Below are 25,282 nucleotides of genomic sequence, written 5' to 3'. Positions count from 1 at the left end.
AGGTATCGCCGCAATTGGTAGAGCGAGAGCAATAATTCTAGCCCTAGACCTCCTCTAACTCAAAACATGCAACCTGTAGAATTTTTTAAACGTCGCCTATGGAGATTTTAAAAAGTTAAAGTTTGTCGCCATTCCACGAGTGGACGCAAATTTGAAGCGTGACATGGTTGGGTATCAATTTACTCGGCGTAACATTATCTTTCACAATATAAAAAAAAAAAAATTGGGCTTACTTTACTGTTGTCTTATTTTTTAGTGTTTAAGTGTTTATTTTTATTTTAACGAAAAAAGTGCTCTTGCAAGACCACTGCACAAATACCGTGTGACAAAGTATTGCAACGACCGCCATTTTATTCTCTAGGGCAGGGATATGCAATTCGCGGACCTCCAGCTGTTGCAAAACTACATGTCCCATCATGCCTCTGCCTCTGGGGTGTCATGCTTGTGGCTGTCAGTCTTGCTATGCCTCATGGGACTTGTAGTTCTGCAACAGCTGAAGGTCCGCTAATTGCATATCCCTGCTCTAGGGTATTAGAATAAAAAATATATATCATTTTTGGGGGTTCTAATAATTAGAGGGAAGGAGATGGCACATTAAAACTGCTGTTTTACTTGTAATGCCAACGGACACCACAAGATGGCGCCAGATCACAGAAGGAAGCTTAGGCCTGCAAAAGGCCGCAAAGCCACGCCCTCAATTACCGGCGGAGACACAGGATCCTGTGTCTCTGTGCGCCCCCACCTCCCCCGCCGCACGATCGTGGTGGGCCCGCCCTGGCAGGTAATTGAGGCAGCTGATTTGCGGCCTTCTGCAGGCCTAAGCTTCCTTCTGTGAAGGCCGCGGTCTCAATTACCGGCAGGCGTGGGTGCCAGGTCACAATTGCGGCCGTGCGCCCGGATTTTGTCAAGCCCTGATATATATCTCACACTGGTACAACAAACGCTCCGACATTAGGAGCTAATGTAGCATGACGTATAAAAAATTAAGGTTTCCCTATGAGAGCCGTCTTAACTGGTCCGACACAAGTCGGTCCGACTTTGAAAATGCTCCCTGTACTACTTTGGCCCAACTTTGATCCTACTTCAGCCCATTGAATATCATTGAAGTTGGATCAAAGTAGGATCCTTGTCCTAACCATCCGACCTGACGATTACAGCAGCAGTAAAAGGAATTGATCTCACACTGGGATTGTTTTGATTGGTCAAAAGAACATGTCAGACTATCACAAAGTCGGATCAAAGTAGTATCTCGTTCATGAAAGTCGGATGGATGTCGGACCTATGTAGGACTGATGTCGCAGAGCAAAGTAGGATGAAAGTCGTGTAGTATCAGTGTGAAACCAGCCTGAACACCTTCAGCCTGTTTTTTGAAAAGACATGGAATGATGATTGTACACCTGTGGGTTGGGTGAATATTCCCAACAGGAAGAGAGCTCAGGGCTCATACTTGGAAAACAGGCAGGTAGCCTGGTATAGGTGTCAGGTGGTCTTTCAGGTGGAGACGGCTCTACGAGAGACACACAGGCGGTCTCTAGGAGTCAGGCTGCAGGTGGCAGCCTGAGCAACCAAGCAGTACAAAGCAAGTAAGCTCCAGGAGGGAGTTTGACCAAGAGTGAGTGAGCCTAAGTCAGGACGCTAAAGTTTCCGTTATACAATAATGGTGCAACACCTAACGAGGGAAGATTTTCTGTGAATTTTGTTTCATTTAAATAAAATTGGGCTGCCACGCACTTAGAACTTGGACTGACCAGTGTTCCTTAAAAACGCATACACCACTTGAGCATAATCACCCCAGATCATTACAATTATATAAAAAAATATTTTATTTGACATTTTAATTAATATCATGAATTTAAAATGCAATTAAGATGCAATTTTTAAGTCACATGACCTATGAAAACCACACCATAAGCACAGTAAAATCGTGGTAAAATAGCGGCAAAATCACTGTCAAATTGCAGCTATTTTTTTGCACCATTATCTGCAACTTTTTTATCTCGATCTACAAAATGCCGAACACCATTTTCGGGCCAATATGTTTCGGCCACCTGTGCATCACTAATTGCTATAATACCACAGACTGTGTTTATTCATGGTCTGTTGTCATTACATTTGACAGGAGCTCTGGAAGGTTTATGCAATTTTTACACAGCATTTCTTGTAAGATCAGCAGGTATTTTCTATACCTTCTGAAAAGGTTCTTGGCCTGACTAAAGGATAATTGCAACATGCAAGCCATGTTCCTGCAAATATTTTTCTACACACGATTATTTTTTCCTAAAGTTGAATATGACCCGCAATTGTTAGTCACGATAACTTTTGTGATTTTCATTATGTCACCGCTTATCATCTTTGTTGGGCATGTCATACTACTGTATTATGTTGCATACCCCTCTCCAAGATGTAAAAAAAACCTGGCTGATCCTGTCTATTCCTGTGTCCCCCTCTGTGTACCGACCACAATAATCATGGCTGATGATCCAGATTACCAGGCTTTACTAAGGGCTAATGCAGGAGGGGCTGAGCGGTAAGCAAAGCAATCACGTGACCTCCCAGGCTGATGTCAGAGGAAGATCTCAGTCCCTCCCACCGTAGCCAGTAGATTGAGTAGGAGAGCAGTTGAGCAGTCGGGAGACGCGTGACATGAAAAGGGGAATTTACAGGCTTTGTTTTCAACAAACACTTACACTGTGTTATGGCTGCATAAAAGAGGGGGTGGTAGTGAATGTTTTTTTTTTTAAAGGTTACAAATGGTTTAATCCCTTTGAGCACAATACAGTCTTATAAGTCAAAAACGCAAAATGCCCTATTGCCACGAGATTGCCGTTAACCACTCTGTCCGAACTACAGCCGAAAGACAGCTACAGCGCAGGCTTACTTTGCCGAAAGGGGGTACATGGACATCCTCTTGTGATCGCGCTGCCCGCGTGCCCTCTTCATACTCACAGATCGAGGAAAAGGGCCAATCACAGTGGCCTTTTACCACGTGATCAGTTATCAGCCAATTACAAGGATGTAGCCGGTTATCGAAAAAAGAAAAGCAATTAGAAAGCCGATAACCGACTTAATGTCCCAAGTGACATCGGCACTGATTATCAGTGTCCTGATTATCAGTGCAGTCCCACCAGTGCTGCCAATCAGTGCCCAATGTCTCATCAGTGTCACCTATCCAGGCTGAAAATCAGTGCCAACTATCAGTGCCCATCAGTGTAGCCTCATCAGCGAATGAGAAAAATTACCAATTTGCAAAATGTTATAACTATGAAAATGTTTTTTATTTATTTTTTCAAAATATTGTGCTTTTTTTCATTTATTCTTCTGGAATACAGTTAGAATCACTCCCTAGGACACCCTTAACCCCTTGATCGCCCCCTAGTATTTAACCCCTTTCAGTGTCATCACAGAAATCAGTGCATTTTTATAGCACTGAACGCTGTATAAAGGACAATGGTGCCAAAACAGTGTCAAAGCTGTCCTGGGATCACTCCACAGATTTTTTAATTGGATTCAGGTCTGGGCTCTGGTGGGCCATTCCAAACCTTTAATCTTCTTCTGGTGAAGTCATTCCTTTGTTGATTTGGATGTACGTTTTGTGTCGTTGTCATGAAGTTCCTCTTCATGTTCAGCTTTCTAGCAAAAGCCTGAAGATTTTGTGCCAATATTGACTGGTATTTGGAACCGTTTATAATTCTCTCTACATTTTGACTAATGCCCCTGTTCCAGCTGAAGAAAAACCCCAAAAAGCCCCAAAGCATGATGCTGCCACCACCATGCTTCACTGTGGATATGGTGGGTCTTGCCACTCTACCCCATAGCCCAGATATATGAAGAATACGGGAGATATATTTGGGGTTATTCAGAGGCACTTTAAATAATGGCAGGCGTGTACTGACTCCTATTTGACATGAGTTTGAATGTGATTGCCTAATTTCTTTAAAACACAGCTACAGCCCCAGTTATAAGAGGCACACTTATGCAACCACATTGTCGTATTTTACCCCCCCCCCCCCCCTCCTTTAAGGCTGCATTCACACCTGCATATTGTTTTCAGGCAGAAAATTGCACGATTTATGCAGAAATTTTGTGCAAGTCAAGAGGTCACCAATGTTAAAAAGCAGAAAAACGCTTGTAATCCGCCCAAAAAAAAAAATGTACTTTTGTTGAGCTTTAGGCGACAGAACACCCAGATGTTAACAGGTGGCATTTAAATGATTTGGACTTTGCTTGCTGGGCATTTTGGAACTTTTGAGATGAGCAGTTTAAGAGCTGAAAATGCTCAGGTTTGAATGCAGCCTAAGTTGTACATTTTAAAAGGTCCCATTAAAAGAATGGTAGAAAAAGTTCTGAAATTATTTGTCTCATTTTGTTTACATCACAGAAACCTGACATTTTAATAGGGGTGTGTAGATTATATATTATATATGATAGATAATATAAAATGATTAAATTCACTGTTTCACAGTATAAATTAAGCCCTTATCTGCTCTTTGCATTATAGTTATATAGTTGGCAAGGTTGAAAAAACAAAAAAAGACCATCAAGTCCAACCTGTGTGTATGTGCTTTTATGTCAATATTACATTGTATGTGTCTCCCTGTATGTCATGGTCTATTAGGTGCCTAATAGTTTTTTTGAAGTTGTCTATGCTCCCTGCTGAAACCACTGCAAGAGAATTTCTAATTCTTACAGCTCTTCCCGTAAAAAACCCTCTATGCAGTTTCCGGTTAAATCGCTTTTCTTCTAATTTTCGTGAATGGCCGTGAGTCTGAAGGGACAACAGAGACTTGTATCATTTGGAAAAGATCTCCTTTTGCAAGACACGAGTGTGGAATTGAACATATGGTACCGCCTCTAAAGTGGCCAGCATGAGACCCAGGACTCGCATGCAGAAGCGCAGCATCGACCACCTGTGGAATGCCAACAGCTTCACCGCAGTCCGAAGAGTCCAACTTCTCCAAGGGGAGGAAAAACTCTCGCCTCCGAGGAGTCCAGTATTAAGCCCAGGTATTCCAGGCACTGAGTTGGCACCAACACTGAATTCTGGAGGTTCAGTACCCAACCGAACTCTTGAAGAGTCTGACTGGCTATTGCCACATCATCCTCTAATTCTGAGCCTAAGGCGGCTCTGAGCAGGAGGTCGTCTAATTAACCCACGATAGCGATTCCTCGATGCCTCAGCAGGGCCAAAATCGGAGCAAGCACCTTGGTGAAAACCCTTGGTGCCGATGCCAGGCCAAAAGGGAGAGCCACAAATTGGTAGTGGTCGTCCCCAACCATAAAGCGCAGAAAGGGGCCTTGAAGTCCAGGATTGAACAGACCCTGTCCTTTTTTGGGACTACAAACAGATTGGAGTAGAATCCCTGAAACCTTTCCGGCAGCAGCACAGGTACTATTACCCCGTGCCTCAGAAGGTCCTGCACTGCCCCCAATAGGGCGTTCCGACGAGCCAGAAGTAGATGAAGGTTTGGAGGGCAAGAAATTAACTATCTTGTACCCTGATGAAACCACTTCACAAACCCACTTGTCGGAAAGCAGGGAGGTCCAACAAGCTGCAAACTTGCAAAGGCGACCCCCCCACCCGAGAGTTGAGCGGGGCAAACCTTTATGCTGTCGCAAATTTGTTAGCAGGCTTGTTTGGCTTACAAACCCATGGATGCTTTTGTCCCCCAACCTGCCCCTTGTCAGCCTGGGAACGCTTACCTGCGGGTCCAGACTGACGGAGAAAAAAAAAAACCTCTTGAGCGGAAAAGGAGGGCCCAAGCCCACAGCGTGGCTCCTTACCTTTCCTGGATGGCAAGAGCAGCATGCTCTTACCTCCAGTGGCATTCTTAATAATGTTGTCCAGCGAGGCTTCAAAAAGCCCCTTTCCCTGAAGGGCAAATCCGCCAGAGCCTTCTTGGAAGTCTGGTCCGCTGACCAGCATTGAAGCAAAAGCAGGCAACGTAGTACCACAGTAGGTACTGGGGCTCTGGAAAGCAAGGGAGCTGTATCCAGGGCTGCATCGCAGACATACTTAAGGCCATGCACCAACTGGTCGGCCAGTTCTACGGAGACTGGGGAAGCCTGTTGCTTCTCCAACTCACGGTGCAACAATTTTTCCCATTCGATAAAGGTCTGAAACCAGGGCCGCAGCCAAAACTGGCCACAAGCCTGACCCCAGCATGGTGAACATGGACCACGCCACTGCCTCGGACCCATCAGCAGGATCCTTAAATGCAGAAGACCCCTCCACCGGAATCGTGGTGAACTTGTTCAACCTAAATACCAGGGGGTCCACCACTGGGGGAGATACCCCTTTGAGGAGAGCCTTCTGAAAAATAGTATTTTTGTACTCACCGTAAAATTCATTTCTCCAAGTTCATGGACGGACACAGCAGCCTTTGACCCTAGGGTTATATGCGCTTCCTTCCAGGAGAGTTAGGCAGAATTGCAGCACTTAAAGTGTTAAAAACTTTTCTTCAGTGCAGCTCCTCCCAGGGGGCGTGGTTCCCCAGGCATAACCCACACCCTGCTCTAGCAGCCTCAGTTCGTAACAAGCAGTACAAACAAAGGAGGGGTGGGTGCTTTGTCCGTCCATGAACGTAGAGAAATGGATTTTACGGTGAGTACAAAAATCCTATTTTCTCTTCCGTTCATGGACGGACACAGCAGCCTTTGACCTTAGGGACGTCCCCAAGCAGTGTCAAAAAATTTCGAGGCGTGGGAAAACACAGCAAACCAAGCTTCCACCCCAAAAAAAACGGAGTTACTCAACGGAGGAACTCCAACCTTAAACTGCCGCCTGTAACACCCTGCGGCCGAAGGAGGTATCAGAAGATGCACTCACATCCACCTTGTAAAACTTTGAAAAAGTGTGGACCGACGACCAGGTCGCTGCCTTCCACACCTGCAACACAGAGGCTTGATGGCGGAAAGCCCAAGAGGCCCCGATCGCCCTGGTCGAATGCGCCGTGACCCGAAAAGGAGGCGCCCGCCCCTTCAGGGCATAGGCCTGAAGCACAACCTGTCGGATCCACCTAGAAATGGTGCCCGACGAGACTGCCAGGCCTCTTCTAGGACCAGTCACCGACACGAACAGTGAGTCTGACTTCCGAAACGGAGCCGTAGCCGATAAGTACACTCGTAAGGCCCGAACCACATCCAGGGAATGTAAAGTGGCCTCCTTCGGGTTCTTCGGCTGAGGACATAAGGATGGAAGAACAATGTCCTCATTAATGTGAAAGGCCGAAACGACCTTTGGGAGAAAGGAAGGCTGCGGACGCAGCACTACCTTATCCTTATGGATGACCAAGTAGGGGGCCTTACAGGACAAGGCCGCCAGTTCAGACACCCGTCTGATCGAGGTAATTGCTACCAGAAAGTCAACAAGGTGATCTTCCGAATGTCCTTAAAGGGAGCTTTTCGAAGCACCGAGAGGACCAAATTCAAGTCCCATGGGGGCAGTGGAGGGCGCACCGGAGGGGCCACATGTCGGACCCCCTGCACAAACGTGCGTACCAAGGAGTGCGCTGCCAAGGGTCTCTGAAAAAAAACAGCCAGAGCAGAAATCTGACTCTTCACAGTACTTAAGGCGAGAGCCTGGTCCACTCCCCGCTGTAAAAACAGCAGAATCCTGGACACCACGTATGTACGAGAGTACAGAGATGTAGGCCTTCCACGTACGATGGTAAATCCTACGTGAGGTAGACTTCTGTGCACGCAGCATGGTAGAAACCCCCGAGCCCGATAGGCCTCGGTCCTTCAGTACCTGGCTCTCAACAGCCACGCCGTTAAAGCCAGCGACTGTAAAGCAGGGTGGAAGATCGGACCCTGCGACAGAAGATCTTCTCTCAGGGGTAGACGCCAGGGGGCGTCTGCCACCAGACGCACCAGGTCCGCGTACCAGAAACGGCGCGGCCAGTCTGGGGCGATCAGGAATGTTGGAATCCCCTCGGCTTCCATTCTGTGCAGCAGGCGAGGAAGAAGCCTCAGAGGGGGGAAGGCGTAGATTAGGCGAGAGTGACCCCAAGGAGCCACCAACGCGTCTGACGCGTCCGCCCACGGGTCCTACGACCTGGTCACGAACCGTGGCACCTTCCGATTGAGACGGGACGCTAGAAGGTCCACGTCTGGTGCGCCCCATTTTTGGCACAGACTCCAAAACACCTCCGGGGTGAAGTGACCATTTCTCTTGGTCCAGTGTTCGGCGACTTAGTCGGCTCGCCAATTCAGCACCCCCGGAATGTACACCGCCGACAGAGCTGGAACGTAGCTCTCAGCCCACCGGAGAATGTGCGCGACGTCCATTGCTGCAGCCGAGCTTCGTGTGCCCCCCGATGAATGACATATGCCACCGCCGTGGCGTTGTCAGGCTGGATTCTGATCGTTCGGCCCTGCAGACCCAGAGACCACATGGAGAGACACAACTTGATCGCTCGGAACTCCAGCACATTGATTGGAAGGCGGGACTCCTGCTGAGTCCAGCGCCCCTGGGCTGACTGGGCATCCCAGACGCCCCCAGCCGGAGAGGCTGGTAGCCGTCGTGATCACTGTTCAGCGACACGGCAGGAACAATTTTTCGGTCCGTAGTACCAGAGATGTGAGCCACCATCAGACCCAGCACTGATATGCAAAAGCGAAGCGACGCCCATATTGGGTCGCCAACCGCTGCACCGCAGATTGCAGAGTCTGCCGTTTTTCTGCTGGGAGGAAAAACCCTAGTCTCCGAGGAATCCAGGACCAACCCCAGACCTTCCAGCCGCTAAAACGGTACCAGTACAAACTTCTGGATATTCAGCAGTCAACCGAATTCTCGGAGGGTCTGACAGGTGATACACACCGTCTACCCTTTCCAAGCTTGAGGAAGCTCTCAGAAGAAGGTCGTCCAGGTATCCCACGATAGCGATCCCACGCTGCCGCAGTAGGGTCAGAATCGGGGCGAACACCTCGATGAAAAAACCCATGGTGCCAAAGCTAGGCCGAATGGGAGGATCACAATAGAAACTGGTCCTCCCCGACCGCAAAGCGCAGAAAAACTCTGGTGTTTTGCGCAAATGGGGATATGCAGGAACGCGTCCTTGATATCCAGGCGTGTCAAGAAATCCCCCTGATGGAGCGCTGCTATTACTGAGCGTATCGACTCCATTCTGAATTTTAGCGCTTTGACAAGGGGTCCTTAAAAGCGGGAGCCCCTTCCACAGGTAACATGGCAGCCTTGTTCCAAACTCCCCAGTCCGGACACAGGGGGGTCCACTGACAGAGGAGATCCACTATTATAGGAAATCCTCCTCAAAGGGGTAACGGACCACAAAGTATTTTTGTACTGCAAACACTTCCCGCGACCGATCCCATTCCTTGCATAACAGTCCAGATATGGAACACAAGGAAAAACACCTTTTTTGCGGTGCGGGGCGGCTTGCTGAACCCAAAAAGGGACTGACACATCTGATGCCTCCGCCGAATCCTCAAGTGCATGAGTAACCCGCACCGCAGTGTCAAGAGCCCCAACAAAAGCACAATCATGCGCTGACCCTGAAACAGGGTCATCCTCACTGTCCGTGTGGGCTTTTTGCCTGCAGCATCTGACAAAAACAGAACCAGAGCCGGACGCCTCAGCGAGGCCCGATTCCTTGCCAGAAAAAATCCCAGAAGAAGGCAGAGGGGGGGGGACGGGACGCATTGTTACCCCCTTTTTTCCCCCGCCACTTCCATCCTGACCACAAACGCCCCAGGGACTGACATCACAGCCATCCATGGAGGTCACAGGAACAGGGACACATGGGGTTAACTTGGGCATGATAGTGATAGTCACTGTAACTGCCACCCCAGTACTGCCAGGCAGGACCACAGGACACCCTCCCAACCGCTACAGAGAGCAGGGAAACCCCCCCGGAGGACTCACCGCCCGACTAGGCTGCCGCTGCTGAGAGGCAAGAACGCTGTCTGTGCTGCGCTATCCCACAGGAAAGTGTGCATAAGCCGACAGCGCCATCATTCTAGTCACAAGAGGCCAAGAGCTGTACCAAGATGGCCGCCGCCATGCAAAAAAAACAGCCCACGGGCTTCGAGAAAATTGCCGCCGTAATTACAACTGCGCCATATAACATTTTTTATAACCTGTACAGTTAACCCCCAGTGACGCACGGCAACCATTTAGGCCCACGGGACCCCCCGCACACATGGCAGTACACAAAGCATAAAAAAAAAACACCAAAACAGCACCCACAGCAGCCGCAGCCCCCCAGGTCAGACTGAGCCCCCCCAAGCGGGCCCCCCACCTCATGGCCGTCACCCAGAAGTGGGGAAGGAGGGAGAGGAAAGGTAGAGAGGAAAGCAGGGCGAACCCTCAGTCGACCTCCCATGAGAAAATTCCAGCCATACCACCTTACCTGAGCAAGGGGCCATACTTACCCGTCCTGCGACCACCGGCTGGAGGTATCCCAGACAGAACCAATGTCTACCAACGGCATGGCTGTCGGCCAGACACACTGTGACAAAGCCATAGCGACCGGTCATATGTGTGCCCTGGAACAAGAAGTTCCCCGGCCGCCCCTGGAGCAATGGAGCCTGTCGTGGACAACCCAGAGCCGAGCTGAGGGCCGGCACACGCTCGATGGCAGTACATGGGGGGGGGGGACTACAAGAGTCAAGACCCAGCCTGTCACCCAGTCGGCAGTTGATAGAAGAATCTCAGGATTCAAAAATGCAGGAACAAAACAATAAAAAGTGTGGGGGGGGGGGGGGACATCGCAAAAAAATCTCCAGAGTACAGGACTCTAAGAGGGCCTGTCCTCTACTGATGTTAGGAAGAAAAAAACTGAGGCTGCTGGAGCAGGGTGTGGGTTATACCCGGGGAACCACGCCCCCTGGGAGGAGCTGCACTGAAGAAAAGTTTTTAACACTTTAAGTGCTGTATTTCTGTCTAACTCTCCTGGAAGGAAGCGGATATAACCCTAAAGGTCAAAGGCTGCTGTGTCTGTCCATGAACGGAAGAGAAAAATGGGCAACGGACCACCATGCGTTTTGGGACCGAAAAAGCCTGCTGCGGTCGTTCCCACTCCTTGTCAATAAGCTTTATCAAAAAAAGTTACATAAGAAAACACCTTAAGAGTGTGGGTCGGCTTGTGGGACCCAAAAAGGGACCAACACCTCAGTAGATGCCCCGGCCGTATCCTCTAGCTTGAGGGTTTCCCGCACTGCGGTGATAAGTGCTTCTACAAGCGCCTTCTCATGCGCTGACCCGGACACGGAGTCTTCCCCACTGTCCGAAAGGTCCTGGTCCCCATTCTCTGGCACATCAGAACAGGGGCCCTGTGTCACAGCCAGGCCCTTGTCTGGGCTTTCCCCAGAAGATTGTGGGGGTAGGGGGAGCTTTTTACCGTCCTTACGCCCACACACCACTTCCACCCTGGCAACAAGGGACCCCAGGACCGCGAAAAAGCGTCCACAGGCACCGCAGGGGCACTAGTTGCTATTACAGGAATGTCTGGGGAAGCAGCGCCCTCTGATGCCGTGCTGACCCACTTACCTGACAGCCACCCAGGGACTCCATCAAGTTTCACAAAAGAAGGCCCATTCTCCTTGCTGCTACAGGCCTAGGGTCTTCCCCAGAGGACTCATTGCCCTGACCCAGGCACTCCACAGCGATGCTGTCCGCTCTTCTCCAGCACAGTGTGTGTCCGAGGTGATCCGCCGTTGGCGCCATTCAGAATGACAAAAAAACAGCACTAAAGGCCAAAATTAATGGTAGAACCACACAAAGATGGGCGCCGGTCGGCCTCAGCAAAAGAGCGTGAGCCACAAGAAAATGGCCGCTGCTGTATGAGCAGCAGAAACAGCGTGGCTATGAGAAAATGGCCACCAGCTGTAATTAGCATTAGGTACAGCGTGACCACAGCAAAATGGCGGCAATCATTTTGAGGCAAGCAAAAAAGGCCACGAAAGCACTGGGCCTCTGAGCGGAGGCCCCTCACATGGCAGACCACCCACATCAGAGCGGACACCCGCGCAGCCCCCAGCCAGGACCCGGAGCCCCCCCAAAGCATGGGGGGGGGTGGATGGGGAGAGAGGAAAGGGAGGGCAAGAGACGCCCTTAACAGCCACCCCAGGAATGCCCAGCTGTTCCCTCCTGCCAAGACAGGAGGAACCTTATTTACCCGTCCCTGCAAGGACTGCTGGACACGTTCCTGACAGACCCATCACTGAGCAGTATCTAGTGGCTGACGGCCACGACCCACTGCAACTTGGAAAGCAGTAGCCCAGTCATGCGTGAGCCCCGAAGCATATAGCACACAGCCCACCCCTGGAGCAAAACGGGGTATGTTGTGGCCGACCCAGCGCATAGATAAGGCCTGCTCACGCTCGATGGCTGGACTGAGGAGACTACAAGGGTCTATATTATCCAACCTGTCACCCAGTCGGCAGTAGATCTCAGGCTCAAAGTAGAAAAACAAAAATAAAAAAGTAAAAAGTTCCAGGACCAATGGGCCCCTAGGGAGCCAGGTACTTCTATACTAGGCAGAAGAAAAAAAAATAAGCTGCTGACTGGAAGGTGAGGGGTTATAACCAGAGGGACCGCCCCCTGGGTGGTAATGTTCAGTTTTTGTCAGGGAACTAGTAGACCAGACTGTGTGATTGCATAGAGGAGACCAAAAACGCATGTAAGTGAAGAAAAAGGTGTTTATTAAGAAGGTGACAAACAAGTGAAAACAACCAGTGCACAACAAGTAATATATACAAAATAAAGGGGAGATACCGGAATCGTAAACAAGCCAAGTCGAGGTCATACACAAGGGGATATCAGAGGATGGGTAAGTACGGAAGAACCACAGGACAGGGAGAGGATGGATGGACAGTTTGCAGGGCAGGGATCCAAGGTAAACAGGTAACAGGAGGGGCAGGTCCAGGATGGGCTCGGGATAGGGATCAGATGCAGACTCAGGGTCAGGTTTGCAGGCTCAAAATCAGGAAGAGAGATACCAAGGCAAACATGTGAGGGCTTGTCGGGTATTTAAGTATCTGCCAGCAATTAAGCTAGGCGACACCTGTCTGCCAGTACTGCGGCCCAAAGAGGATATAACACCAGCAGGGAGTTCTCCTGACAGTTCCAAACTGCCAGGAGACACCTGCTGGTGGACCACAGTACTGCAAGCCAAATAATAAATATTACCAGCAGATGGAACCTTTCCTGACAGCTTTGCTGTGTTACATGTTTTTATTTAACTGTTTAACATGTCTGCTTAGTTCTCTCCTGATAGACCGAACATAACCCTAATGTCAAGAATTAATGGAGCTGTGTCCGTCCATGAACGAAAGAGAAAAACAGTTTTGTGCTTAAAAGCGGGGGTTCACCCTAAAAAAAAAAAAATTCTAACATTACATCCAGCATACTAACAACATTTACAGTATGCAGGGCTTTTTTTTTTCCCGCCGTACATACCGTTATATTGTAATTTTCTCCCCGGGTTCCGATTCCCACGGGACTGGCGTTCCTATTCCTGGGTTAGATGATTGACATCTGGTGAAACCGTTCCCATGTCGTACAAGGCGCGTCACCAGATTTCCGTAAATAGACGAGCTGCGAGTCGGTGCTATATGGTGCCTGCGCAGTCAGCTCTACACGGCGGGCGCAGGCGCCGAATCACAGTTCGGCTATTTATGGAAATCTGGTGACGCGTCTTGTGCGACATGGGAACTGTTTCACCAGACGTCAATCATCTAACCCAGGGTTAGGAACGCCCAGTCCCGCGGGAATCAGAACCCGGAAGCCGGGGAGAAAAGTCACAATATAACGGTATGTATGGCAAAAAAAAAAAGACCTGCATACTGTAAATGTCGTTAGTATGCTGGATGTAATGTTAGAAAATTTGTTTTTTGGGTGAACCCCCGCTTTAAAAAAATAAATAAAAATAATGTGAAAGATGAAGTTACACCAAGTAAATAGATACCCAACATGTCACCCTTCAAAACTGCACACGCTCATGGAATGGTGTTAAACTTCGCTACTTAAAAATCCCCATAGGCAACGCTTTAAATATTTTTAAGTACAGAGAAGGTCTAGGGCCAAAATTATTGCTCTCACCAACGTTCGCAGCGATTTGTCACATGCGTGGTTTAAACACGGTTTTCATATGTGGGAGGGATACATATCCGTTTTCATATGTGGGCGGGTATCGCAGAGTGTGGCAGGGATGGATGGGATCTCTCCCCTCTCACACTATACCGATCGGTACAGAGAGGGGAGAGAGGAACTGGCATCATGACATGATGTCGGTTTGTTTACAAGTGATCGCTCCGTCATTTGACGGAGCGATAACATGGTAAACCGCCGGTATCAGCGGCCATTTACCGCGATCCGTGATGCGGTCACGGACAATCGCGGGAAGGCGATTCTGGGACGTCTGTGTTAATGACCCGCCTTGTAGACGTCTTGTCTATGGGCGGGTCGTTAAGTGGTTAAAGATGATGCACAAGAAAGCCTGCACACAGTTTGCTAAAGACAAAGCAGACTAAGGACATGGATTACTGGAAGCATATCCTGTGGTTTGATGAGACCAAGATAAACTTATTTGGTTCAGATGGTGTCCAGCATGTGTGGCAGCAACCAGGTGAGGAGTTCAAAGAGAAGTGTGTTTTGCCTACAGTCAAGCATGGTGGTGGAAGGGTCAATGATATGCATTAACTTTCATCTGTTTCTTTGTGCTAGTTTTTAAACTCTAAATTATGTAAAGTGATAGCCTACCTGTCCCCAAAATGTCACAGCATCTTCCACATGAGACACGTACACATTCTCTACTGCAAAAGGAAAAACAAATACAATTTAGAGAGAAAACAAAAAGATATACAATATTTAAAGCGGACCTTTTACGAATTCAGCTCACCCCTCTCTCTATAATGCCCCCCCCCCTTTGCACAATTGTATATCAATACTGTTCTTTCCGTATACTTTTTCCTGGATTACGGACTTATTCCTCACCCAAACAAAGGCTTGCAGCATTTTAGGATAGCCCTATCACATATCCCGAGAGGCTTTAAGACAGTCTATTAGTGCCTACAAATCTCGTGCCTGCACAGCGGCAAGACAGCAGGGGGCAAGCTGTGAATATCAAGAAATGACAGCGAACCACCAAAAATCAAGATGGCTGCACAGGAAGGGAAAATAAAAAATCAGTGTAAATAACACGTGCAAGAAAGAGTGCTGAACGATCTAGTCGAGTAATTGTGTTTTTTTTTTTTTTTTTCCGGACTTGAGTTCTGAATGGGCAAGTGGAAGGTCCTCTTTAAAGGTGACTAGGTAGATGTTAGATTGGCCCATTTACATTACCTTTGTTGTATGAAGAAGATTCACCATCCATGTTGCAAAGCTAGTTAAAAAAACAAACATGAAAAAGAAAAAAGAAAAAAAAGAAGGGTATTAAAAGCAATTTTGCAAGATCAAAAAAATAAATAAAACACACATGTATTGATAGTAAATTTAAAAGCAAAACATAGTCTAAATAAAATTACAATTATTCTCTATGGAGACAGTACACAAGTAGCCTGAGGCTGGGTTCACACTGGTGCGCTGTGCGAGATCGCATGTGATTCGCACTGCTGTGCAAAACATGCAATGTCTGTGCAATGCGAAATTGGCTATAGCTAAATTCGCATCACATTCGGACCAAAGTCCCGCAGGACCCTTTTATTGGTCCACACCAGAATCAGATCCAACTCATGTCCAAATTGACAGTTTGCACTGCGATATGCAAACCGATTCGGGGAGAGTCCTTAACTTTGTATCAACACTCCCAGCGGTTTGCATAAGGCAGTGTGAACTGCCTGAGAGTTGGGTGCGATGCGATAACATGCAGTGATGTCGCAGGACTCCCGACATCACACCAATGTGAACAGAGCCTAAATCTCCAAAAAGTTCTGGAGCTTTTATCCTAGCTTGAATCTGGCAGATTTGTGTTTTTGAACCGTTTTTGTTCAACAGAAATGGACGATTGTGAGTTTGAGTGTTCTAGCGTGTTTTTTTTGCGCATTTGAGCCTTTTTCTGCTCAAATGCAATATTTACATAAAATAGTATAAAGTGTCCTTCGCGCTTATAAAATAATGATATGAAACCAAACAAAATAGTGAAAATGCAGCAAAACCTAATAATGTTTACAATACACAAGTGAAATATTGAAAGAGGGGTTTTGCGCAAAAACTACACGCTATCCAAAATAAGTAACGGTGATGAGTATTACTCAATCAAAAACAAATGTGTGAAACTGTGCAAATGATATAAAAATAGATGCATAGAGAAATAACTCTAAAATATAAAGTGAAGTGAAAAATAGTGAAAAGTGTCCCATAAGTAAACTGCAGTGATGAGCTGCCAAATGGGAATAAGGATGCAGTTAAATGTCCACTAGGCCAGGTCTAAATAAATGACTGATAGATGAATGGTCATATCCGTAAAAGGGCTCCCAGAACTCTCACCTCAATGACAAAAGTATAGGGCATCAAAGATATCCTCAGTGTCAACCACCTCCTTGCAGCCACAACGTCTTCCCACCTGTCACACTTAATGGAGCTTCTCCTCGATCTATCCCTAATACACACTCCGGTCCAGGAGGAGGGGGGAGAGAGAGAAAAAAAAGCCTCCGATTGTTTAGTATGTAAACCCAGGTGAAAATTGTTATCAAGAATAACCTGCGCTTACATCAAACATAAAAAATCGTGCAATAACATAAAACGTCCAGCGGCATCCTCGGCGCCTGCTTACGTCACTCCAGGTGTACGTCCGTCCAATCCCTACGCGTTACGACGCAGTCACGCGTCTTCATCTGGGGAACCTTCAATTTCTATTTCACTTGTGTATTGTAAACACTATTAGGTTTTGCTGCATTTTCACTATTTTGTTTGGTTTCATATCATTTTAAAATAGCGAAGGACACTTTATACTACTCACTGTTTATTTACTTATTCACTTTTGCTGCCATTGTGGATGTTTTTTCATTCGTTGAGAATAGAAATGTAAATCTCGATGATGTCTTTAACCCACATAACATAACACGTAATATGGACCTTGAAAGCTTAGTCAGGAAGCTAGGTCACCACATGGAGAAAAAAGCAAGTCTTTGGTGGGACATTAATACTTTCGATAGGTATATAAGGGAAAATATTGTCCCCCGTAGACTCCGGTGGGAATTACCCCCGAATGACGGTTTGACCGAAAAGAAGTCAAATCGATGAGTGGTTTGAATTCTTTAATAATAGAAGTGTGGAAGGTTTGAAGTAGGGTTGTCCCGATACCGATACTAGTATCGGTATCGGGACCGATTCCGAGTTTTCTCGGCGGTACTCAGACGCCGATACCCCGCCCCGATACCTAAATAGAATACTTGCGTCCCCCCCCGCCGACCGCCGCCGGCCGCCGCAACCGAAGCCGCAATCCGCCGCCGTTACGCCGCATCCCCGCTACCGCCGACTGTGTAATACGGGCGGGAACATTACAGCTTTGAATCGCTGTAATGATTTGCGCATAGACACTCCCCCTTGCTCGGGTGAACTGTCCAATCCCGAGCAAGGGGGAGTGTCTATACGCAGCGCGGGGCCAATCATTACAGCGATTCAAAACTGTAACGTTCCCGGCGTATTACACAGTCGTCGGCGGCAGCGGGGATGCAGGTAAGTGGAACATGGCTGGATGGGGGCAGACCAGGGCTCGAGTCCTGCGGGAACGACGTCCCCGCACACGTCGTTCCTGTTGCAGGACTCGAGCAGACGCATTGTGACAGGCAGCGAATTTACAACTGTACCCGAGTCCTGTCTCCTTCCGTCCTTTTCTGTCACCACGGCAACACCCACGCTCCCGATGACGTCATACGAGTGCGCCCGGCTTGTCCCGCCAATTGCTACACATCCTTCGCAGAGGCTCCTGCCCAGTGCCCAGCTCAGCTACTTCCATCGCCTCCCGCCCGGTCCAGGTCCCTTTGTGGTCCTTGCTGCATTGCTGTACCCTCTTTGGGAACACACAAACGCGCTCAGACACTCGACTGGAGGACTTCTCACAACAGAGGTACCCTGTTGTAAAAAGTGCAATGTGCAAGAAAATAGCCAAAAGTTCCAAATCTTATGTGCTGTTGCTAAAAAAAATGTGGAACAAAAAAAAGTGCTATGTGCAAACCTTATTATTATAGTAACTTAACTTGCCAGCAAGTACTATAGCAATGGTAAAGTGAAAATACAGAACAAACAAGTCCTTAATAACACAAATGCTAAATATGATAAAAGTGCCAAAACAACTGTGCAAAGCATGTGTGGCAATCCAACTGATGCAGTACAAAATAACTTATTTCATGATATAGTATATAGCAATCATTCAAAAATGTGAAAGTCCATTGGATATGTGCTGAATGTGGTGACGGTATCTTCTCTATAATATCCACACTGTGAGATAGTGAATGGGTGGCCCGTTACCTCACTGCTGTGAGGTTACAGCATGTAAAGTGAACCCACTCCTGATCCTGTTTTAACCGTGCTGTGTAATGTAAAGGGGGTCCAGAGGTGCTGTGTAATGTAAAGGGGGTCCAGAGGTGCTGTGTAATGTAAAGGGGGTCCAGAGGTGCTGTGTAATGTAAAGGGGGTCCAGTGATGCAGGGTGCTGTGTAATGTAAAGGGGGTCCAGTGATGCAGGGTGCTGTGTAATGAAAAGGGGGTCCAGTGATGCAGGGTGCTGTGTAATGAAAAGGGGGTCCAGAGGTGCTGTGTAATGAAAAGGGGGTCCAAAGGTGCTGTGTAATGTAAAGGGGGTCCAGTGATGCATGGTGCTATGTAATGTAAAAGGGTGTGAAATATATATGCATATGAGCGTATCTTTATTTTTTTATTTTTTTTTGGGTGGGGGAGTGGATCTTGGGTGGGAGTTCCCACACTTTTTCCCCCAGGACTTGACCCCTGGGGCAGACGATGGCTGGATGGGGGGATACATGGCTGGATGGGGGGAGACATGGCTGGATGGGGGGGAGACATGGCTGGATGGGGGGGAGACATGGCTGGATGGGGGGGAGACATGGCTGCATCTGTGGGGGGACATGGCTGCATCTGTGGGGGGACATGGCTGCAATATGTGGGGGGACATGGCTGCATTTGGGGACACATTTAAAAAAAGTATCGGTATTCGGTATCGGCGACTACTTGAAAAAAAGTATCGGTACTTGTACTCAGTCCTAAAAAAGTGGTATCGGGACAACCCTAGTTTGAAGTTTCTATTGAAAAACGGAAGCAACGTAAAGTACGTATCCTAGATAAGCAGATAGAGGAGCTGAAATCCAAAATAGAGCCACAAAAAGGAGTCTGAAGACTTCAAGAAACTGGCTACTCAACTGAATAAAGATCTTACAGCCAAAGATCTGGAAGTGCAACAACGGAAGATGAAAAAGTATCAACGGGATGTTGCCGACTATAAGTCAGACCAAGTTTTTAAATGGCAACAAAAGGTTGAGCATACACAACCCAATTTGGCATATTTAACACCGGAGAGAGAAGTTAGGATATTGGATCCAACACGTATACCCAATCGTGCTGAATCTAGATTGGAAGAAAGGGATACCCATACTGAGGTTAATAGACCTTATCACGAACCCCCAAACTATGGAAGACCATACTATGATCAACCATACAATGGCAATCATGGACAACGCACCCTGAAGAAAAAAGGGAAAAAACCCTTTAGAAAACCGTACAAGAAACCCTACAACAATGGGCAGAACAACCAAACTAACCAGAAAGATAATAGGAGGACCACCCCAACAATATGACTACCATGGAGGATATGATAGAACTCCTATACCAACATAAAACAGATTTGAGCCCATAAGCAACTATCAAGAGTCCAACTATGATCAGCGGCCCTATCAGAATCAATATGATTATAATGCACAAAGGGCTTTTTTTAGACAGGGAGAGGAGGGAATACTCTCGACGACAGCAAGAATCATACCGCTCACCAAGAAGAACACAGGAGGACAGACTAAGCCCCGAACAAAGAGGCAATAGAGCGGGAAAGAGACTCCAAGCAAAAAAGAGAATAGTTGGAGAAAATGTCGTGAACCTGAGTGGGAAACCCATAACTGCGGAAGAAGGAGAAGGTTTGAAACATGCTCCCACAAAAAAACTCAATAGGTTTGAAACATATATTGGAATACAGAAATATGCAAGAAAGCTTACTATTAAAAAGTCTATTCTGAATATTTCCTTTATACCTCACAATGCCCAAGCAGGTGAGAAAGATGCACCCCTACACAGCACTTTGAGAAACAATTCGGTGTATAATCCTCAGCTATCAAATAATCAACATATTGATGTATTTAAAAGGCTAGTTTTACAAGACCTGGAGTCTCTGAAACTAAAGAAAAGAGGAGACCCGATACATATAAAGAAAAGGTATCAAACTACCAACGCAAAGAAAAGATATTGTGATCCGCCCGGCGGATAAGGGAGGAGTCGTCGTGATACAATCTAAAGAGCAGTACCCTGGGAAACTTAGTAGACAACTGCAGGATGATAATACCTATATTAAATTAATGGGCAACCCTACCATGAAATATAAAATAGAGTTGGGATTGCTAATTAATCTGGGAATTAAAAAAGCGATTCTAAATAAGAAGGAATCTAAATATCTCATACCGGAGACATGTTGAATACCAGTGATTTACACCATTCCTAAGATCCACAAATCTAAAGAGAACCCACCAGGGAGGCCCATAGTCAATGGGATAGACTCCCTGATAGGGGTGCAACGGATCAAAAAACTCACGGATCGATCCTCGGATCAGGAGTCACGGATCGGATCGTTTTTCGGATCAGCAATTAAAAAACAACATTTTTAGTGCCGCTGTATGTGTGAACACTATAGGTTGTAGTCTGGGGTGGCCATAGGTAACCTTTTTAGGAATGTTTTTTTGCATTACACCTTGGAGAAGGGGGAGGTATAGCACCAACAGAGGAGACTGGTTTTGTTTTTAGTGCACCGCAAAGGTACGCAGCTTTGGCGCAGCAGGACACTTGTGTAGCCTACTGTCATACAGCAGCGAGGTGTGCAACATCCCACTGATGCCATTGAACAGCACTGAGGTGCGCAATTATGCAGTTTAAGCAATAACCTTCCTACCTAATGTAACGCGGAAGCGGCGGTGACGTCACACGGCAGGGCTGGCAATCAGACGAGAGGTGGGGAGTGCAACAGGCTATGCGCTCGGGGCTCCACAGCTCTTTCTACTGGCCTGGCCGGGTGTACCAAGATGGCCGACCGCTCCGGAGCTAGGCCGAAGCCTTTCCTAAGGCCGAGGCAGAGCTCCGCGGATCGCGTTGTGTGCCGATCCGAACAGGGCGACCCGTTCGGATCACGGATCGGTCACGATCTGTTGCACCCCTACTCCCTGACATCTAGGATGGGACAGTATATCGATTTTATACAACCTGCTGTCCAAAAAACACAAGTCTACCTTAAAGACACAAAACATATCTTGCAACTGCTTGATACAGTGCCGGTACTTGAAGGGAGAACATTAATGGCAACAGCAGACGTAACATCACTTTATACTATCGTGCAACATCATGATGCTTGCTTTGCAACAAAGTGGCCATTACGAAAACACAGTAATCTCATCTGTAAACAGAGGAAGTGCCTTCTTAACCACTTCCCGACGGCCGTACGACTATATACGGCCGCAGGGTGGTTCTACTTCTGAGGCGCCGTCTTTTTACGGCCGCCCCTTTCCACGTTCCAAGCACGCAGCAGGGAACTTCTGTTCTGGCCGTGTCCCTTGGACACAGCCAATAACAGATCGCGGTAAATAGCCAATCACAGCGGCTATTTACAACGCGATCTGTGCGGCCAATGAGAGATGATCTCAAATGTAAACATATGAGATCATCTCTCATTGCCGACTCTCCCTCCTCACACAGACAGCGCGTGTGAGGAGAGAGAGATACTCTGAGTGAAAAGTTGTTACAGTGTTACAAATAAGTGCCCAATCAGTCCCCAATCAGTGCCACCAGTACTACCTGTGCCACCAGTGCCCACCTGTGATCAGTGCCGCCTCAGTGCACATCAGTGCCCATCTGTACCACTAGTGCCCACCTGTGATCAGTGCCGCCTCAGTGCACATCAGTGCGTATCAGTGCCCACCAGTACCAGTGCCCACCTGTGATCAGTGCCCACCTGCCGCATCAGTGCGCATCAGTGCATATCAGTGCCCACCTGTGCCACCAGTGCCACCAGTGCCCACCTGCCGCCTCAGTGCACATCAGTGCGTATCAGTGCCCACCTGTGCCACCAGTGCCCACCTGCCGCCTCAGTGCACATCAGTGCGTATCAGTGCCCATCTGTGCCACCAGTGCCATCCTGTGATCAGTGCCCACCTGTGATCAGTGCCCACCTGTGATCAGTGCCGCCTCAGTGCACATCAGTGCGTATCAGTGCCCACCAGTACCACCAGTGCCCACCTGCCGCATCAGTGCATATCAGTGCCACCAGTACCACCAGTTCCCACCAGTGATCAGTGCCCACCTGCCGCCTCAGTGCACATCTGTGCCACACACCTGTGAAGTCGCCAGCAACCATGTCAAAACGTTGCTTTTCCGCCGGGCAGGCATATGAAATCATTTCAGCGGCTGACGAGAGCAACGGGGAGCTCTCTTCTTCCGATTCCCATTTGGATTCCGATTCGGACGTAGACTATGAACCAGTCTACAGCAGTGGAACAGCGACAGGCTCAGAGGGGGAAGATAGTCAGCCCGCCAAAAGAAGGCGCTCTGGTGAGGAGGCAGTGGCATCCATCAGCACCGTCGTGCCATCCACTAGCACTGTCGTGCCATCCACCAGCACCGAAGTGCCATCCACCAGCACCGAAGTGCCATCCACCAGCACCGAAGTGCCATCCACCAGGTCAAGGCCAAGGACCCATGCAAACCTTCCCTATGCCCTTCAGTACCCCTTGTGGCTTCCTCCAAATTCCGGAGAAGCCAACATTCCCCCTTTCACTGCTCAGCCAGGAGTCCAGGTGGACACGGAAAATTTTTCCCCAATTAATTTTTTTGATTTATTTTTAACTGAGGAGTTCGGGATTTTTTTAGGCCTCACCTTTTGCATGGGACTCAACCCAAAAAATGAAAAGCATTCCTTTTGGTCCAAACGCCCCATTTATCATATGCCAATCTTTTCTGCAACAATGCCCAGATCCCGATATTTCATGATCATGAGGTTCCTCCACTTCAACGATAACACCCAGTGCCTTCCCCGAAATCACCCAAATTGACAGGCTTTTCAAAATTCCCCCCTTATTAAAACATTTTTTCTGAATTATTCCCCCAAATATATACCCCGGAACACCACATATGTTTAGACGAGTCCCTCGTTAAACTTTGTGGCCGACTGAAAATAAAGCAGTTTATTCCCAGCAAAAGAGCCCGCTATGGGGTGAAGGTTTATAAACTTTGTGAACGAGCCACAGGGTACCTGTATTCCTTCTTGGTCTACGAAGGGAAGGACACCCAGCTGCATCCCCCCAATTGCCCAGACTACTTGGGAACAAGTGGAAAAGTGGTTTGGCAACTTATCAACCCCCTACTTGATAAAGGCTACCACTTGTACGTCGATAACTTTTATACCTCTCTTCCCCTGTTCCACAACCTTCATGGGAAGCAGACCCCGGCTTGTGGCACGGCAAGAAAGAACTGGAAAGGCTTTCCTCAAAGCCTTGTGAATAAGAAGCTTAGAAAAGGGGAATCGGCAAGTCTGCGCAACAAGGAGGTTCTTGCAGTGAAGTGGAAGGACAGAAGAGACGTATACATGTTGTCTTCCATCCACAACAATTCGTTTGTGGAAACCCGCAGAAGGCGTGGCACCACCATCCAAGCTAACATGTATTCGGGACTAAAATTCGTTCATGGGGGGGGGGTTGACTTTAAACGACCAAATGTTGGAACCATACACCTTGCCACAAGACGCACGTACCATTGGTACAAAAAAGTAGCCATTTATTTTTTTCAATTGGCCGTATACAATTCCTATATAATTTATCGCAAGTCCACCCAAAACCCCCTACCCTTCCTTGGCTACCAGGAGGAAATCACCACTTCCCTGATATTCCCGAACGACCTACCCCAAAACATCCGATCAGATGTTCTAAGTCGACTCTCCGAACGCCATTTCCCAGATAAGGTCCCTCCCACAGCAACAGGCCGACGAGGTCAAAAAAGATGCAAGGTGTGCGCCAGTGAAGGAGTCAGACGACACTCAGTTTATCATTGTGCCGATTGTCCTTCCCAACCAGGCCTCTGTGTAACTGACTGTTTTTGACGTTACCATACTAAACTAAATTATTAGTTTAGTATGGTAAACGTAATCCTCTGTTCCTGCCTTTACACACCTATACACCCCTTATGCCACTGCCTGCCCTGTAACTGACCCCGGCTTGTTTTTCGACCACGATTCTGCCTAACGATTTTGTAATGCCTCTGCCTGATCTGGAACTGACCTCGGACTGTTTGACCATGTTTTTGCCTGCCTCATGGACTGATCTTGTACCCTGCTATTGGACTAGTGGGATTCAACACAGGGGTCTCACATATGCGAGGGGCTCCAGAAAAGTTTTTTTGGATGAAGAAAACTTTTTTTGTTTTCTCATCCAAGATTAGGGTCTGGTTGCCCGGAGGCTTCAAAGAGATTTGGGTGGGAGAAGCCTCTACCCCTGTCCCCATTCTGTCCTGAACGAGGCCCTACTTCTGCCTGCTGCCTGTAGGACCTATGCCATCATGCCTCTGCCTGTTGCATGAACTGACCACCTGCACTAACCCTGACGGGACAGTATCCCTGCCTGGACGTTGCTGACCAAGTCCCTGCCTGCTGCCTGGACCAGTGCTATCCTGCTGTGTAGAACTGCGCTACTATTACCACAGGTAATCTTTTGTTTACGCTTTGCTCAGCATAATGTATTTTGGGGTGTAATTCTTGCTATGTGCATGCTATGTGTCTCTGGAACACCCGACGGTGTTCCTTGCATGTTGGATCTCTGTATGTGGTCAGGCTGTGTAGAAGTCTCACACATATGGTACCGTTGTACTCAGGAGTAGCAGAATTTATTTTGGGGTGTCATTTTTGCTATCTAAATGCTATGTGTTGGAAATATCTTATAAATGGACAGCTTTGTGTAAAAAAAAAAAAAAAAAAGCGTTTTCATTTTTTTCCACATATTCCAAAAACTGCTGGAAAAAAATAAAATGTTCAAAAGACTCATTATGCCTCATAGATTATACGTTGGGGTGTTAGCT

General features: G+C 47.8%; 1 protein-coding gene across 5 annotated transcripts in view; it reads right to left on the bottom strand.

Moving 5' to 3' along the window:
• STK31 (serine/threonine kinase 31) overlaps nucleotides 1-25,282 on the bottom strand; it is a 369,252-nt gene that overhangs the window by 302,044 nt on the left and 41,926 nt on the right. For 2 of the 5 annotated variants that reach the window (XM_040352869.1, XM_040352873.1), the window contains exons 1-3: nucleotides 16,445-16,561; nucleotides 15,302-15,341; nucleotides 14,720-14,772 (exon numbers count right to left, since the gene is read on the bottom strand). The exons of 1 other annotated variant lie outside the window; for it this stretch is intronic. In XM_040352869.1, the coding sequence (XP_040208803.1) occupies nucleotides 14,720-14,772; nucleotides 15,302-15,341; nucleotides 16,445-16,468 (117 nt within the window). In that variant the 5' untranslated portion in view covers nucleotides 16,469-16,561. Of the gene's footprint in view, nucleotides 1-14,719; nucleotides 14,773-15,301; nucleotides 15,342-16,444; nucleotides 16,563-25,282 lie in introns of those variants that run through there. 2 more of the 5 variants (XM_040352872.1, XM_040352870.1) reach the window with 2 other exon arrangements.

This window comes from Rana temporaria, chromosome 5 (assembly GCF_905171775.1).
Source record: "Rana temporaria chromosome 5, aRanTem1.1, whole genome shotgun sequence".
In the NCBI taxonomy this organism is placed as follows: Eukaryota; Metazoa; Chordata; class Amphibia; order Anura; family Ranidae; genus Rana; species Rana temporaria.
This window is presented reverse-complemented; position numbering and strand designations above follow the sequence as displayed.